Below are 17,855 nucleotides of genomic sequence, written 5' to 3'. Positions count from 1 at the left end.
GTTGTAAATGTGAAAATGATAAATGCTTCATGGTGTTAAATATGAAAATGAATTGTTGTTTCCATGTTAAACAAACAATATTAGTGATGTTTATGCTGCTATGGTTCTTTATATATTTATATACATATATTTGCTGACACAAAAGCAACAATATTGGTATCATCTTGGTAGGCTTGATACCAAAACGTGGAGTATAGGCCACTATATTAAGGATGATCCTTGACTATATTAAGGACGATCCTTGACTATAAAAGGACGATCCTTGACTATATTAAGGACGATCCTTGACTATATTAAGGACGATCCTTGACTATATTAAGGACGATCCTTGACTATATTAAGGACGGTCCACGACACCGTCTGTAGAACTGAACCGGACGGAGGGACGGATGGATGACGGCATGGATGAAACAGCATTGGCAGGCACGGTCCGGCATGACGTCATCCGCTTGACGTCATCCGCTCCCACACCAGCCATGAAGAGGAAACGAGAGCATTTTAATATTCAAGGACGGACGATCATCAGCGATGATGAAAACGACCCAGTCCGCCGGGACGACGGCGTCCCGCTGAGCTTGGAGGACAGGAGAGGCGGGGAAGAGGAGGCGAGGAGGAGAGGTGGCGAGGAGGCGAGGAGGAGAGACGTCAGCATCCGCCCGCCAGCTCCCTTTGTGTTCGGCAGATAAGGCGAATGGCGAGAGATGACATGGCCGAGGCAGACTCGGCACCAGGCGGGGGGGAGCCCGCCGCCCCGGAGACGCCCTCGGCGTTCGCGTACGAGGAATACGAATGCAAGATCTGCTACAATTACTTCGACCTGGACCGCCGGGCGCCCAAGATCCTGGAGTGCCTGCACACGTTCTGCGAGGAGTGCCTGAACACGCTGCACCTCCGGGAGGAGCGGCCGTGGCGCATCAGCTGCCCGCTGTGTCGACACCGCACGCCGGTGCCGGATTACCGGATCCGGAACCTGCCCAACAACACCAAAGTGACGGAGGACTTCCCGCTCTACATCGACTCGGACCCCCTGCCCCAGGACGCCCTGCCGCCGCAGCCTCCGCCGCCGCACCCGGCGCTCGTCGCCCTCCGCCGGGAGGAGGCGTCGGGAGACGGCCGGGCCGCCCCGTCCGCCGCCGCCGCCTCCGCGGCCACCGCCCTCTCCCAGGACTCGGTCCGCTACGACAGCTGTCAGAGCTGCAAGAGGGTGGCCCTGACCACCGGATGCGTGTGCGTCATCTTCTCCTTCCTGTCCATGCTGGTCTTGCTCTTCATGGGTCTCATCTTCGTGCACAGCCACAGCGTCCCCCCCTCCCCGGCGGGACCCATCTGCCTGTCGGTGGCCAGCATCCTGGCCATGTTCTCCGTGGTGGTCACGTGGCTCATCTGCTGGCTCAAGTACAGACCCGACCGTGACGCCGGACGGTCTTCCGCCACCGGAAACTCCCGGAGGAACGCCTGAGCGCCTCGGGGGTCTTATTGCCGGCCCTTCCTTTTCTACCCAACTCGTCCTGGACGGCCTTCCGGTTGGACGGTTTGGGGCCGACCCGATCCTCGGTCGTCTTTTCCTTGATATATGCACCCACCCACTCCAGTTGGGATTTAGAACTCAATGTTGACTTCTTCTAACCTGCCTGACGTCATACGCGTATCACACTTACTGGAGGAGATCCGACCGTGGGAATCCACCATCATCTCAAGGAGATCCGACCGTGGGAATCCACCATCATCTCAAGGAGATCCGCCCTTGAGAATCCACCATCTTCTCAAGGAGATCCACCATCATCTCAAGTAGATCCGCCCATGAGAATCCACCATCATCTCAAGGAGATCCACCATCATCTCAAGGAGATCCACCATCATCTCAAGGAGATCCACCATCATCTCAAGGAGATCCACCCATGAGAATCCATCATCATCTCAACTTTTTGTTCTTGCTGAACGTTCCAAAACTGTAAATATTCCTGACATCTGTTGAGGTGTGCTTAGATGTTCTCAGCTCTTGATGCACACTTTGATTCTTCTCCAGCTTTGCGGCTTTAGTAACTGCCCCTGTGCAGCAGGGGTGTCCAAAGTGCGGCCAGTGGGCCATTTTCGGCCCACAGCTCATTTTTTACTGGCATATTTGACACATTCAAAAATATTTCATTATTTTGCTTTATTAGCTGTCACTACCACAGGGGCGTCCCAGGGGCCGGTTTTGGGCCCACAGCTGTTTTTTGTATTGGCGATGTCAGCCAGATAATGTATATAATAACTTCAATAAGACTCAAATACTATTTTTTAAGTCCCCAAATATTGTATATACTAACTAATACGTTTAAAACGTCGCCCTCACCGGATTGGTTTTAGCATCATTCATGTCCAAAATGTACCAAAGTGGCCCCCCACCCTGCAGATTGGCACCAGTGAAAACTGCACCTCCTCCAGGGTTTCCAGGATCCACTTGGTGTTGGTCTCTTTACCTGCACAAGCGGCTGCTGAAGGTGGACTTTTGTTTTGGCTTTTTAACGGAAGGGACTCGGGTCCCGGACTCCTGTGCCTCACCTTTTGCTCACCAAGCCACTGCGCAAACAAAACACATCGTTTTTACATTGTAGCATTTATTGGAGGTCCGGTTTGAAGTTTCCTAGTCTCACGGGGTCATAATGCAAATGTAGTGGAGAACACTGAACCCCTTCCTGATCATCTCCATCCAGATGTTGGAGAAATGGGAGGAAATGGAACTGCCTGTACAATCTACTCTCATGGTACACGTGATACCTAATCAAGTACTACTGCTACTACTGGTGCATTTATGGTACACGTGATACCCAATGAAGTACTACTACTACTACTGGTGTATTTATGGTACACGTGATACCTAATCAAGTACTACTGCTACTACTGGTGTATTTATGGTACACGTGATACCCAATGAAGTACTACTGCTACTACTGGTGTATTTATGGTACACGTGATACCCAATGAAGCACTACTACTACTGGTGTACTACTGGTGTACTACTGGACTGTGTTCACTGCAATCCCAAAAGCCTCTTTTCACCCTAACAAGAACCGTTATTAGGACCCACAAAAACCTCCAAGTTCTTGTATGCTCATGTGAGGAACACAAAAGCTGACATGTGAAAGCCATGCAAGATCCCAAGGTGACTGCAATCCTCACCTTTCCTTAACTTATCCTTAACTTATCCTTAACTTAATCCAACCAAGCACTTTCTCCCTCCTTTTCAACGCATTCTTCTATTTATTGTTGGCTTTTATGAGACTATGTTGTTGTTGTTGTCGTTGAAGTACCCGATGTATTTGCACAGAGAAAGGTTCTCCAACATAAACACATTTCCGTAATAAAGGAAACATGAATACACATAAAACATTGTTCATATTCATGTTCATATTCATGTGTTGGTTCTTGGCTCCAGCATCTGAGTGTCCTTGCAGGCCTTCATTGGCTCCTGCTTGACCTGCTCTGCTCTGCTTTTGGCAGATAACATCCATGCTGTGCTTCAAGCGCACCATCTACTGGACGACTGGGGCTACTGCATCCTGCTCAGGCATCATCATCATCGTTCTAAAATCAGAGTAGGGAACCTATGGCTCGTGAGCTAGATGTGGCACTTTTGATGGCTGCACGTGGCTCCCAGGCTTTTCTTAACATAATAACATTTATTTGTTTTCTTTTTATGGTGATGTTTTACAGTAAAACATTACAAAAATCACTAAATACAAAACTGTGTGAACTTTATGAATACCAAGTGTCCTGGTCATTTCCTGGTCTGACACCAAAACTCCATTATTACTGCAGGCGTAATGTGGTAGATACCCGAGTGTCAAGCGTGTGTTTTCCTTACAAAAATACCTTTCACGTGCCTCCAATGACGCACAGCTCCTTGTCAATAAAACCACGTATGCAAGCACTGGAACCAATTTATTAGGCACACCCTCGCAGTTTCATCAAATCCAACCAACAGCACAAATGTCAGTGCAGCACCGTGCAAAAAGTGGGATGCTTTCATCTTCTTTCATCTTATGTACAGGTCCTTGCCACATGGGGCCATGCATTATCATACTGCAACATGATGGGATGCTCGGGACCTCGGGACCTCGAGGCCTCAGGACCTCAGGACCTTGTCATGGTATCTTTGTTCATTCAAAATGCAATCAATAAAATTTTGTTGTTCATAACACGCCTGCCCATATATGATATGATATGATATGATATATCATAACCCCACCACCACCACAACTTGTTGTCTGCCCTGTACCGTGTAAACGGGGGAAATGGGCCTTCATCCATGAAGTGAATGCTATCAAATATTAGCATGTCCCAACTTATGTCGGTATGCAGTCAGGTCGAGACTGCGATGAGGGTGACGGACATGCAGATGACTTTCCCTGAGACAGTTCCCCCCACAAAACCTCTGGTTGTTGCAGGCCCTGCCCCGGGTGGCTGGTCTGATCCTGGTCTGGTTGTGAGGCCCGTTGGAGATATTATCACATTCGCTGAAACACCTTCGTAGACGGCTTATAGTAACATTAGATTCTCCGGAAACACCGATGGACCTTCCTGGGGTCAGTATGGTTACCGCATGCACCCTCAACTCATATTTGGGAATGGCCTTTTATTGTGGCCAGCCTAGTGCAATAATGATGACGTGTCTACTCAGCATTTTGATACGTGGTGGATGGATTATCTCTGCAAAGTCCATCATACAGATGGGTAGTATATGAAGTAGTCATATTTTTGCCCTGTATTGCTAAATAAATAAGAATAAAAAAAACACCATCATGTTTTTAGAATGATCATTTAACCTGACTTAATTTATCAATATTTAACTTATATCCTGCATCTATAATCTTTTTTATATTGTCATTGTGTGCTCTATTGCATCTTAAATGAGTTGAATGATAAAGTTAGTAATTAGTAGCCTGTACGGAGATCATGTTGATGCAACTCGTTTCTTTTTCATCCAAACTTCTGACTTTGAATTTCTTCCCCCACTAATGGATTAGACACGGAGATTCAATGTCGCTTTAAGGGGGGTGGGGGTGGTTGGGGGGGGGGGGGGTATGCATGGTTCACATTTGCACCCTCTGTTTTTTTTTACTCTTAATATCCCCTTTCAATGAGACCTCCAATCGTCACTTTCCTTCCTTCTCTTAATGAAGTCAAGAATCAGACCAAAACAACTTTGCTGCAAACTTTATAGCAAAATACTTTATAGTTTCCATAATCTTACCTCAATAATTACCAATAATTTAGGATATGTGAAACTTTTATGACAGCCATCTTTGAGTCAAATAAGTGAAGTATGGCTTCTTTGTTTCCGGCATGATTAGGCCAGATAAGATCACATCAGAGTCGATCTAATCTTAGCCATGTATTACTAATAATTACATAAACCACATCATATTTCCGACACATGAGAGGACTGGGTGCTTGAGGCATTAATACATTACCACCCCCTCCCCATATAGGCCCATAATTAGGACATTACTGTCCAATTGCCGGACGTAGCTGGAGCACGTGTCTCTAATCATTCATATAAATGAATATAAATGATATTTATTTAGAATCATAATAATCCAAGATGAGGTGACTTTCTTTGGGTTGCACGCGCAGCCAATTAAAAATAATCATCATCTCAGTAACACAGAACAAAGCAAAACCAATAGACTTTAGATTATTTGGGACTATTTGACCTGATTGTCTATTTAAGGGTGCGACTTTATTGATGATTGACTTTATTGATTTTTGACTTTATTGATTTTTGACTTTATTTATTTTTGACTTTATTTATTTTTGACTTTATTGATTTTTGACTTTATTGATGTTTGACTTTATTGATTTTTGACTTTATTGATTTTTGACTTTATTGATTTTTGCACATTATGGGATGCACACAGACCGTCTTTACAGCGGTCGTGGCGTCGTGTCCTGCTGGGGAGAAGGTCCTGGTTCCAGGCTCATCTCGGCCGACCGGAGCGCAGGCTTGAAAAAGCCGCAATAAATTCCTGGACTTGCGCACACTTAGCGCCATTTGTGTCCAATACAGAGGACAAGGAAACAAATGAGGATGCTTAAGTGGCTCCTAAGACCTCATCTTTATTTTAGGGTTGATTATTATTATTATATCTGAAGGCGACGATGTGCGAGAAGTTTCAACTCATGCACCAAATTCATTTGCATAATGTCATAACAAAAAATACACAAAACACCGAATAATACTACCGGAATGGAGTAAGTGATGTGTCCAAAGTGTGGTCTAGGGGCCATTTGTGGATCGCTGTTCATTTGTATTGCCCTGTGGATATTTCACGACTATTTACAAGTTGGAATGTTATAAGATGCAATGTGGAATGTAAGCAAGGAAAATACATGAAATACTACAAATTTACTGAAGAGATCACAGTCATTTTGTAGTATTAGTTTTTCCTGTAAGTTTCTCCCCAGACACTCCTGGTTTAGTTGTACTTAAATGTTATTTTTCCAAATGTGCTAACGATTACAGTATAATTCTGTTCACCTCATTTTGCTATAGAAAACAAATATTTATCCACTTTGTGGTTAATACACAATTCCAATCTATGTTTTTATATATTTTTCCTGTCCAAAGAGTCTGTTTCTAAGCCCAAAACCAAGTTTCAACATATTTTCCAGCGCTGAAAAATGAAAAGACGTCCCAAAGTGTAACAACGCCCCTGATAGGAGGAAAGTTTTCCTCCTCAGCCAATCATCGTCAACGTCTGGTGAAGGGGTCTGGCCTCTGGACCAATCGGAGCCGAGAACGCCGACGGGCCAGGAGATGAGCTCCACCACTTTGGACTTTGGTCTCTTCTCACTTTGTCCGCCATCAACAAATGACAAGAAGACTTTTAGAAGGGACAACGTGGATTATTCCCACTTCCTGCTTCCTTCTGGGATGTTCGCTGTCCTACCAAGCCGCAACTTGTGACGTTTTCCCAGGAGCATCACTCTACCTCTCTCTTGGAGGGGTCCGTCTAACACTTGGGTCGGCGGAAGTATGACCGCGCTGGCCGGGTCTATCCCCAGGATGATGCGACCCACGCTGGCTCAGAACTACCCACGCGGCGGCTTCCCTCTGGAAGGTAAAGCCCTGAAGGTCTCCACCGGAACCTTCTCATCGCCGCCTTTACTTTGACTTGTGTTCTAGTGTCCACGCCGCTGGGTCAAGGCCGCGTCAACCAGCTGGGTGGGGTGTTCATCAACGGCCGACCTCTGCCCAACCACGTTCGCCATAAGATCGTGGAGATGGCCCACCACGGCGTCCGGCCCTGCGTCATCTCCAGGCAGCTCCGGGTCTCCCACGGCTGCGTGTCCAAAATCCTGTGCCGATACCAGGAGACCGGCTCCATCAGGCCGGGGGCCATCGGGGGCAGCAAAGCCAAGGTATTATTCTTAGGATGGGCCGAAAATTATTATTTTATATTATCGTCGTGGACGTGACACTTTCATCATATTTCCAGCAGGCGACGACGCCGGAAGTGGACAAGAGGATGGAAGACTACAAGCGGGAAAACCCGGGTATGTTTGGCCGGGAAAACCCGGGAATGTTTGGCTGGGAAAAGCCAGGGAATGTTTGGCTGGGAAAAGCTTGGCTGGGAAAAGCTGGGAATGTTTGGCTGGGAGATTGGGATAAATGACAGAAGGATGGTCATGTGACCACCACAACGTTCCTTAGGGAAGAGGTGCAGAAAGGAACATTATGCTTATTATCATATTGCTTTTGACCAATATTGCTTTAATCCTCCAGTGGGATCCACCAGGAGCAGGTTTGGGGGTAAAGGTGATGATGAAGATGAAGATGATGGTGAGAAGATGGAGGACACGGAGCGAAGGGCCAAACACAGCATTGAAGGCATCTTGGGAGACAGATGTGAGTGAACTATGCTCATTTCTTGGTATTGTAGTATTGGGAGTATTTAGTATGTATATAGATGGGTGTCCAAAGTGTGGCCCCGGGGGCCATTACTGCTTGGTGATTTGGGATTTTATAGCCCAGCTTTACAAAAGGTTTTGTTTCCTTTTCTGGATTAATTTTACTCCTGTTCAACATTTTATCTTTTTATTCTTCTTCTCTTCATGAACTAGACTCTTGTTGCCCCCCCCCACCCCCCATCCCTGCATTACTTTTGTGCATGTGGGCCTGACTTGGGCGGCGTTGATGTAGAAGTTGGCTCCTTTGACCTGTTGGATGTCTGGGTTTGACGCGTGATGTTGCTGGGTGGGGGTTGTATTTGGAATTGTTCATGGACCATGTCTCCACGCCTCTGGGCTTTTCCCAGGAGGCCCGGACAGTAAATCAAACAGCAGGTGATGCTTTAGTGGCGGGAGGAAGTGTGGTTAGTGTTTTCTTTCAATTCACTTTGCTGAATGCTGACATAAGAAAATACATTTTTTAAATATTGAATTTGGCAAATGATTGATCTATATTTGCAATATTACCATCATTTTGGCCATTGTTGTCTTAAGTGTAACTTAGCATGCATTTTGGTATCCATCATGTAAAATGATTTTAGTATGTATTAATTAGTATTTTGTCAGTATGAGGTTCTCACTGGGAAAGGATTCATGATCATATTTTTGGTATTTGAACATAAGCAGGGCTTCATACTTCATACTACAAACCCAAATAGGAGTTGGAGGATACTAGGATGCTTTTGATTGCTTTTTAAAAGTTACTTTTCTCCCCCTTTGCAATCTGACAAAGTACTGGAAATGTTTGTATACAATACTAAATACTGTATATTTTTTTTACTTGAACATTTTCAAGCTCATTGAATAGTTTTGTCATTTTACGTTTCTTTTTTCATTTTCATTTCTTTTCAATTTTCATTTCTTGATCATGATAATAATCAGATTGGGACACACAATAGTTTTTAGGCCCAAAAAATGTATATATTTTTAAATATTCTAAATAATTTAATATAAAAAAAATATTATTTATTTTTTGTTTATCAGCAAACTTATATATGAACAATTTAAGAACATGAAAATATACTGTGAGACAATGTAACGGTAGCAACTAAATAATAATAATTATTATATAATATATAATAATACTATTCCCTTTCATGACATATTGTTTGAGCAAATAGTCAATCCTACAAAATAATAAATGTGCCATGGAGATAATAAAATAATAACATAACCAAAGCCAAAAAGTACTCATGCAAGAAGTTGTAAAAAATACAACAATATCAAAAAGGCAACAATATGGGCAACATAACAAAAACGCCATTTTTGTGAAAATAAACCAAGAGCACCGATAAATATCGAGGATGAAGGCGGTATCAATATTATCGATAGGGTATCAACCATCGTATTTAGACGAGTGAAGTGGAGGACGACCCCCCCCCCCGGCATTGTCCCCCCAGGACGAGTTGATCAAACATTTGTTCAACGGTTTCCATCAGCTCACAAAGCCGAGCCTGCCGTCCCGACGGGGATGAACTTGGAGACAAAAGACTCAGGAGTCCATTTAGGACTCACGCTCGGGCTGTGGGGGGACAAAAGACCCGGCTTGCAAACACATTTTGGCCACTGAAAGACGAAGCGGAGACCCGTTTAGAATTCAAGGAGAGGGAAAGGAGGACCGACCACAAAACCCACGACGAGGCCGCGTTGAAGGGTGGATTATTCGGGCAGCCCGGAGCTTTTTTTTCAGGAGCAAAAATGTCCGTTTTCGACTACTAAATGTTTCCTTTTTAGGCTCCTCGCTACAATTAGTCGCCTCATAAAACACACTCACGTTTAGCAAGTAGGCTACTGCGTTTTTTAAATACTGCATAATACTTCAACAGGTTTCAGGTCATTCTTAAAGTGCACAAACAAGTTTAAAGTATTTTTTAAAGTGCACACATGAAAAAAATACTTTAGAACAAGTTTCAAATACTTTTAAAAACTGCGCAAATTGTCAATATAATTCTACAAGTTTCTAATACTATTTTTAAAAAAAGTGCACAAATTGTAAATATAACTCTACAAGTTTCTAATACTTTAAAAAAGTGCACAAATTGTAAATATAATCCTACAAGTTTCTAATCCTTTTTTTTTAAAAGTGCACAAATTGTAAATATAATTCTACAAGTTTGTAATACTTTTTTTTTTTAAAAAGTGCATAAAGTTTCAAAAACGTATTCAATGTGTAGAAATACTAATCCATCAACAAGTTTCAAATACTTTTTATAAAGTGTCCAAATACTGTATACAACAAGTAGAACACGTTTTAAATACTTTTTAAAGTACTCACCCAAATAGCCACACCGGAAATAACAACTTCAGCATGATTTCAAAGTCGTTTTAAAATGGTCAAATACTGTATACAATATTTCAAATACTTTTAACAACTCACAGAAATAGTAAATATAATACAGTACTTTTCCCCCCAAGTGTCCAACAAATTTCATGTACTTTTTATAATGTTTATATCAACTGCAACCGGTTTCAAATACTTTTCTGTTATTAATGTGCCCATATACTTGATATAATATACAGCAACTTTGAATATTCTAAATAATACAATAATTGTATATAAAACACAAAGCCTCAATTAGATGCTCATATTGTGTTACTTTGTATTTTTTCCAGATGATGTAAAAAATAGTTTTAAAGCAACATCACCCCCCCCCCCAAGTGGCCCAATTTCTTATCCTGGCTAAAATCAAGGGTGTCCAAAGTGTGACCCGGGGGTTCGTTTTCAGCCCGCTGCTGTTTTATTGGTACTTGGTATAGTAACAAAATGACAAAAGACAAATGATTAGATATTCTACTGATTTGTTTTGTCACCTATGATCAGCTAGCTTAGCATTGACTTACATTGGATTGGCTTTAGCGTCTTTAGCATCTTTAGCATCTTTCGCACCTGTGTGCTAAATGGTCAACAAACAAGCGTCTTTTAAGATGGTGATAATAACCAATACCACTGAAATGTATGATTGACTATTGAGTCCTTGGATGGGTGTTGCCCCCCCCCCCAACATGAATAATGTCTTCTAAATGATATGTTGATATTGTGCTATGCCTCATCTAACGATGAAGGGCGCGTATTAAAGGGTGTCCAGAGTGAATGGGAAGCAATGTCATCTCCCCGGAGAGCCCAGCTCCGGCCCCAGAGCATAGAGCTTCACAATTGGGCCCCTCTCGCACCCCCCCCCCCATCCCTCCTCCCTGCTCTGCAGCCTGCTCTCCAAATCTCTTCAAGCAGATTAAATGGAGTCTTTTATTTCATCCACTTTCATCTGGAGAGAAACAATGGCTTCTCCCTCTGTTTGCTATTCTTTTGTCATATGTTGTCAGCCATGCGTCCACCGGCCAAGACTTATATTTGGGGGATACATAGATACTTTTAGGGATCCCATGCAGGAAATGGCTTTGTTACAGCAGCCCATTTACACACAGTGCAGTACCAACAAGGGGAAAATACTGTAGGAATAAAAGGTAAAAATAAAAGGTAGCTGTACTGGGGAAGTAACCATAATTGCTTGCAAATGCACATTATGTAATCATTTATAAACCTGGGATGAGTCAATGTAAGCTCAGCATGTAACACTTTCATAATAAAAGACACAACTTTAAATAATGTACATTTCCAACCTGTTGATTGCCTTTATAATATTCATATTTCAGGCATAAAGGCTGTCCATTTCCACAAAAGTGACACAATGTACAAAAATCCTCCATTGTAGTACCAGAAATGAGTGTATTTGTCAGTAAAAGTGTCCCTCCAGGTCCAGCAGCATCTCCCATGGCTTCCAGTTAACCCTTTAGGCAAAGTTGATGAACAAAAAGCGCTTCACATTTTCAGTGTCTCTAAGAGCGCATTCCTCGTTAGGTGAAATGATCCAGATGATACAGGGCGCCTTGTTCAGGGGCTGATACATTTCTATTGAGTCGTGTGCGCGCACACACGTGCACACGCCCGAGCACACGCATTCCTCTTTGCAATGCAAACAGTCAAAAGGGATAAGTTTATTTGGTGAAAGAGGATCCTGGAAAAGGCTAATTGAATAAAGCCGGGATCTTTGAAAAAGCCCTTACCATGGTGAGTGCAGTCATCATGTCATAATTAGGTTTATTGAGGCGCATTCCTTCAATGTGCCTCCTTTCTCCAGGCTCATTGTAAGCAGGGTCCGGGCCCACGGCGAGGGGACAAAAGGGAGCCGTGAGGACACAATACATGAAAGAGCCGTTAAGATTTAGCTGGCTTTGTCACACAAACGGAGCAGGCAAATCATGTGGGTGTGCAAAAAAATGACTCCAGGCCCGAGTTGGGCGTGCTGCAACTGTAAAAGGTGGGATACGCTGGATGGCTGCCAGGGGGAGGCCGCTTGGAAAGAGAGGAATTAGAGTGGAAGCTTGGGAACGCTGCAAAGATCCGTATCCATTTGATACAAAATGAACACATGACCAGTTTTGCTGATTCCGATACGATTACTTTTTATTTCAACATTTTCAAAATCATTGAACAGTTTTGTAATTTTGCCTTCACTTTGTTGGACGAATGCCTTAGTGTGTGTTTTTCCCACAGCCGTGCATGGAAACACCGTGGAACACGTACACAACAACGGACAGGCGACAGTAAGCAGTAATACACGCAGCACCATTGCATTTGTTGTGATTTTGAACGCATCTTGTTTTGAGTAGAACCTCCTCTCCTGAAGTGGCCCCACCAACTAGCCCCAACTACACTATCACCCAAGTTTGACCAGAACTTGGCTTGACAAAGTGGTGACTAAGTCACCATTGATGCGCTACACTGCTGATGGGCATATCATACAACTTCATATTTTTAAAAAAAACAAACTCTCTCCTTAAAACAAGACAGTCAAACCTCAGATTTTGAACACACCACGCAGGAATTTGAGGGATGTGCGGAAAGTCTACATCACCAATAAGTTCTATTCAAATTATTTTGCATTATAAAATGTATTTTTTGTGAATATTTTGGGGTATCCGGAACAAAATAATTGGAATTACATTTTTTCCCTATGGGACAAATTGCCTCAATTGAATTTTTTGAAACACATTAAAGACAAAAAGCAATGTTCAACTGTACGATGTAAACAGAGGACGTCCTATATTGGCTCTCGTTCAAGGGCTTTGACTTCGACCCAAAACTGTCCTTTGGCCAATAAACTATAAAACTGTTTAGAAATACAAACCACTCAACGCAAAAGTACACAAAACATTGCATTAGGGATCACTGATACTATCCTTGGTATCGATATGACATTGGCACTGATACTATCCTTGGTATCAATATGACATTGGCACTGATACTATCCTTGGTATCAATATGACATTGGATACTATCCTTGGTATCGATATGACATTGGCACTGATACTATCCTTGGTATCGATATGACATTGGATACTATCCTTGGTATCGATATGACATTGGATACTATCCTTGGTATCGATATGACATTGGCACTGATACTATCCTTGGTATCGATATGACATTGGAACTGATACTATCCTTGGTATCGATATGACATTGGCACTGATACTATCCTTGGTATCGATATGACATTGGCACTGATACTATCCCTGGTATCAATATGACATTGGCACCGATACTATCCTTGGTATCGATATGACATTGGCACTGATACTATCCTTGGTATCGATATGACTGAACAAAGAACAGACGGCATCTAAACATGGACCAGGTTATGTTTTCGTCGTTTTGCCGTATTTGTTCTCTTCCATCATGATGTCACAAAGTCAGGACCAGAAGGTCATGGAGGATCTTCTAATAGCTCTGGTGGTCTGGTGAAGAGGGCTCTGTCTTGTCTGTTGAAAGAATGAATGTGTCACTCTGAGTCTTTGGGCACGAGGGCAAACGAAGGGGCACCAGGGCCAAGTACTGAGCACCAAATCCCGCTCCTCTACCCTGAGGGCTCTGGAGTCCGACTCCCCTTGTCCGCCAGTCGTTCCTCTCTCGTGAGTTTTTGCTAACAAGCCATGCATGATGACTATGCAAGCATGAAGACATGGTCATGGTCCAATGAATGGATCCTCTATACTTTCTCCTTCACACGTTTATTGGGGCCGTCTGATATCAATTCAAAGGGCAATTCATGAATGTGGGCCCACTTTGAAGTCAGGACCATTTTTTTGGAGGGGGAGCGTGCGCAAGTGTGTGGAGGACAGAGGGGGCTGGGGGCTATTTGGGGTATTCCCCCCTACAAGACTCAAGGCTCCGGCGTCCCAGCCTTCTCCAGTGGTGGACGAGTGGTGGACGAGTGGTGGACGCCCCCCAAAGACGGGAGTGGAAGAGTGAAAAGGGCCATGAAGGTCAAGTAGAATGGCTGCCCGAGAAGAAGGCCTCTCTTTATTTCTTTATTTCAAGTCTGCCATTGACTGGCAACCGGTCCGGGGTGTACCCGGCCTCTTGCCTGAAGTCGGCTGGGATAGGCTCCAGCATAACCGCGGACCCTGATGAGGATAGGCGGCATAGAAGGTGGATGGATGGATCTTCATTTGTGAACTAATTAACCTGATTTAGTTTGTGTTGTCTTACATGACTTCATTGAATGGGAGGCCAAGCTGGCTGTCCATGTAGTAGTAGTAGTACTACTAGTAGTAGTAGTAGTAGTAGTAGTGTCATGTACATTTGGGTCAGGTATCATCAAGATGGAAACCCACCTTAGCACCAATTACATTTTTCATAGAATATTGTTTTACAACAATAAATGTAAGACAGCTGACGTTATAGAGTAACACAGTCAAACGCTTTTGTTGACAGAAAATTTGACATCCAAAATAATCATAACTGTGTAATATTGGTCTGTTTATGAAATTGATGAAAAACATGTTATATAAAGTAAACGGTTCCTCACTTCATCGCGCTTGAAAGTTTTTGGCTTCTTTGTCATTCTTTCCCACTTTGTTGGAAACCCTTCTTAAGTTTATAATGAATAAATACAAGGCTAACTAGTTAGCGTGGTAGCATGCTATGTTTAAAGTGTCATCTGGCTCTCAAGTCCCAACGGTGATCCTGCAGCCTGCTCATTGCGGTTACGAATGTAAACAAAGAAAAATAGGAGTGTCAGGAAGGGCATCCGGAATATAAAGTCAAAAGATCCGCTGTGGCGACTCTGATGTCAGGTGACTATAGGGCTGTTATTTCATGTCTACAAGGCTCTAAAATGTCATGAACAGGTTTTCCATGCTCTAACTATGAAAATGTTCCATTTAGTAATATTGAATCCTACTATGTGGGAAAATTCACTCACTGCGGTCAGGTCTGGAACCAATTAACCGTGATAAACGAGGGACAACTATATTTGGATGTATGACTGTAAGAAGTCACAGAAAAGTGTGATTTATAGTCTGGAAAATACAGTATATATCTATATCTATATCTATATATACATATATATATATGCAAGATATAGAAATAAATGACATGAGATGTTTTGTTAAACAATAGCATAAAAAAGCATCTGAAAACTGAAGAATTGAAAAAAAAGCAAAAATGGAAGAAATGGATGTCAACTGGCGTAGGTTGAAAAATCCTTGGTTTGGGGCCATTTGGGGCCATTCATGTGTCTGGCCAACGTCCCCAATAGAGGCGCCCATGATGGTCGATCAAAAAGGTGGCAAACACACTTGATGTTGGTGAGAATCTGGATAAAAATAATCATTTCCCCCACTTCATGATGAGGTGTAAATTGAACCCACACAAAAATGATGGTCCACCAATGTCTGCCGTACTTCCATTGTCTTCGTCCATGCTATCGGCGATAAATGGCCGCCTGACAGCAGAAGGAAGCTAGTTCAGATATCTGACAGTTAGCATGTACCGACTTCAACACGTCGGCCCCCCCTCGTCGTGACCGCCGTGCTGAGACAGATTTAAAAGGCGGAGGACAGCAAGGTCACGGGGTTGCACGGGGTCGCACGGGGTCGCCCGCTCGTAGCGCCACACAGGAAACAAGGTTAGAAACACTTTGAGTTAAAAATGACAGGTAACCATTTCCTGACACCTCCTGCTACTTTCACCACATTCGTTCCACAATGTACTCCTTTAAAGCTGTCAGCGTCTTCACGTCATTGATGTGCTGATGGTGCTGATGTTGTTAGTGTTATTGTATTGTTATTGTCTTGTATTGTTATTGTCTTGTTATTAGTTATAAGATCAAATTAGCCAACATTAGCCAACCATCTCTGAAGGCTTGTTAGCAAGTCAAGCGAGTTCTCAGTGAAAAGACGTAAATCGGCCAGACTCACAGATGGATCCATAAGTTGCCAGCAGAGCCATGATGTGACCCGGCATCTGCCCGTGGTGACTTCTATGTACTGTTTCATGCAGTCAGGCAGTCACTTAGCCCCCCCACGCCTGAATAGAAGCGGCGTGGTCGTCCCGCCCAAATAAATGCAGCGTTTGTCTCAGCTGCCTTTTGTCTGGAGCGATGGCGCTGAGGGGAAGGTGGGGAGAGAAAGGGGTGGACGGGGCGTCACGGCCTCCATTTAGCCTCACCGTTAACCAAAGCTCCAGGAAAAGGGCTGGAAATGGTTGACATATGGCCGCTCAATTCCCTCAAGTCCTACAATTCAAGATGGACACGTCCCCTCGTGCGCTTTATCTTTCACCGGGTCTCCCGCACACACGCACGTACGCCACGCCAGGACCGTCTCGTGTCTCAGCGGACGTATTTAAGCCGCTCCCCACCCCACCCACCCCACCCCAACACCAGCAACGCTGAAGTCTGTTCCAGCTCAACCCTCTTTTCCCTGGCGTGGCGTGGAAGGAGACATTTTGGGCTGTCTTGGCTCCAGAGGGGTTGTTTTGCTTGGGGTCCTCTCAGGGCGCCTCTTAGGGCTTTAGTTTGGTTAAACAGTTTTCTTTTCTCCTCGGACCCTCTCCGCCCACCCCCGTCCTTGCGTCTCTTATTTTGTGGCTTCATCTCAGCCCGGCTCCTCTGCCAGGCCTCCTCCACTCGGTTAATGATAGCCTTCTAAGCTCATAGTTCCTCTAAAGTTGATGAGTGAATCAGAGCCAAGTCCACATGGGTCCGCTTCTACGTTAAGATAAGATGGAGTAAAGTAAACAAAGAAAAGTCAAGTGTTTCCTGGGTAAACAGCATTTCAAGATATGGGATATGCTTACTGTACGTACAGGAAAGGCAGCCATACGAAGGTTAAAGTGGATCGTTTGATTGGCATATTCTGTTTGACGCTGCCAAAGCCGTGTGATCGGATCGTAACGATAGTGAGGCCATGACGGCAAGCGGGGCTCTCTGAAACCACAGGTTGGAACACTTTGCCTGTCTCGGTCATATCGTTCATATCAATCATATCGGTCATCTCGGTCATATTGGTCATATCGATCATATTGGTCATATCGGTCATATCGGTCGTATCGGTCGTATCGGTCATATCGGTCATATCGGTCATATCGGTCATATCGGTCATATCGGTCATATCGGTCATATCGGTCATAGTGGTCATATCGGTCGTATCGGTCATAGTGGTCATAGCGGTCATAGCGGTCATAGCGGTCATATCGGTCATATCGGTCATATCGGTCATAAGCGGGGCTCTCTGAAACCACAGGTTGGAACACTTTGCCTGTCTCGGTCATATCGGTCATATCGGTCATACACGGTGATGCTGATTTACCATAACTAAATGTAGGACATTGATAATTGTTAAAAATGTGACCTTTTTGTGTGTTAAAAGTTAAACAAAGAATTATACTATTTGGTCTAAATAATATTTATGATATGATATTTTCACAGCTGATGAAACTCATTGCTGTATTTATACAATATTGTTTCATGAGGGATGACTTTGAGAACCAGGCGTTTCCGTTACGTTGATTGGTG

At 43.8% G+C, this 17,855-nt stretch overlaps 2 protein-coding genes across 3 annotated transcripts in view; both read left to right on the top strand.

Annotated features, from left to right (window-relative positions):
* Positions 1-586: 586 nt before the first annotated feature.
* Positions 587-3,370, top strand: LOC131134657 (E3 ubiquitin-protein ligase RNF186). Its single transcript, XM_058080160.1, has one exon. The coding sequence runs from the start codon at positions 692-694 to the stop codon at positions 1,457-1,459; it is 768 nt and encodes a 255-aa protein (XP_057936143.1). The 5' UTR covers positions 587-691; the 3' UTR covers positions 1,460-3,370.
* A 3,487-nt stretch (positions 3,371-6,857) lies between these two features.
* Positions 6,858-17,855, top strand: part of pax3b (paired box 3b) — a 30,425-nt gene continuing 19,427 nt past the window's right edge. For both annotated transcript variants that reach the window (XM_058080282.1, XM_058080284.1), the window contains exons 1-4: positions 6,858-7,106; positions 7,172-7,407; positions 7,485-7,542; positions 7,772-7,894. In XM_058080282.1, coding sequence (XP_057936265.1) covers positions 7,022-7,106; positions 7,172-7,407; positions 7,485-7,542; positions 7,772-7,894 — 502 coding nt within the window. In that variant the 5' untranslated portion in view covers positions 6,858-7,021. The remainder of the gene's footprint in view (positions 7,107-7,171; positions 7,408-7,484; positions 7,543-7,771; positions 7,895-17,855) is intronic.

The sequence above is a fragment of the Doryrhamphus excisus genome, chromosome 8, assembly GCF_030265055.1.
Source record: "Doryrhamphus excisus isolate RoL2022-K1 chromosome 8, RoL_Dexc_1.0, whole genome shotgun sequence".
In the NCBI taxonomy this organism is placed as follows: Eukaryota; Metazoa; Chordata; class Actinopteri; order Syngnathiformes; family Syngnathidae; genus Doryrhamphus; species Doryrhamphus excisus.
Note: the sequence above shows the minus strand (reverse complement) of the source record. Positions and strands in the feature narration are given on the sequence as shown.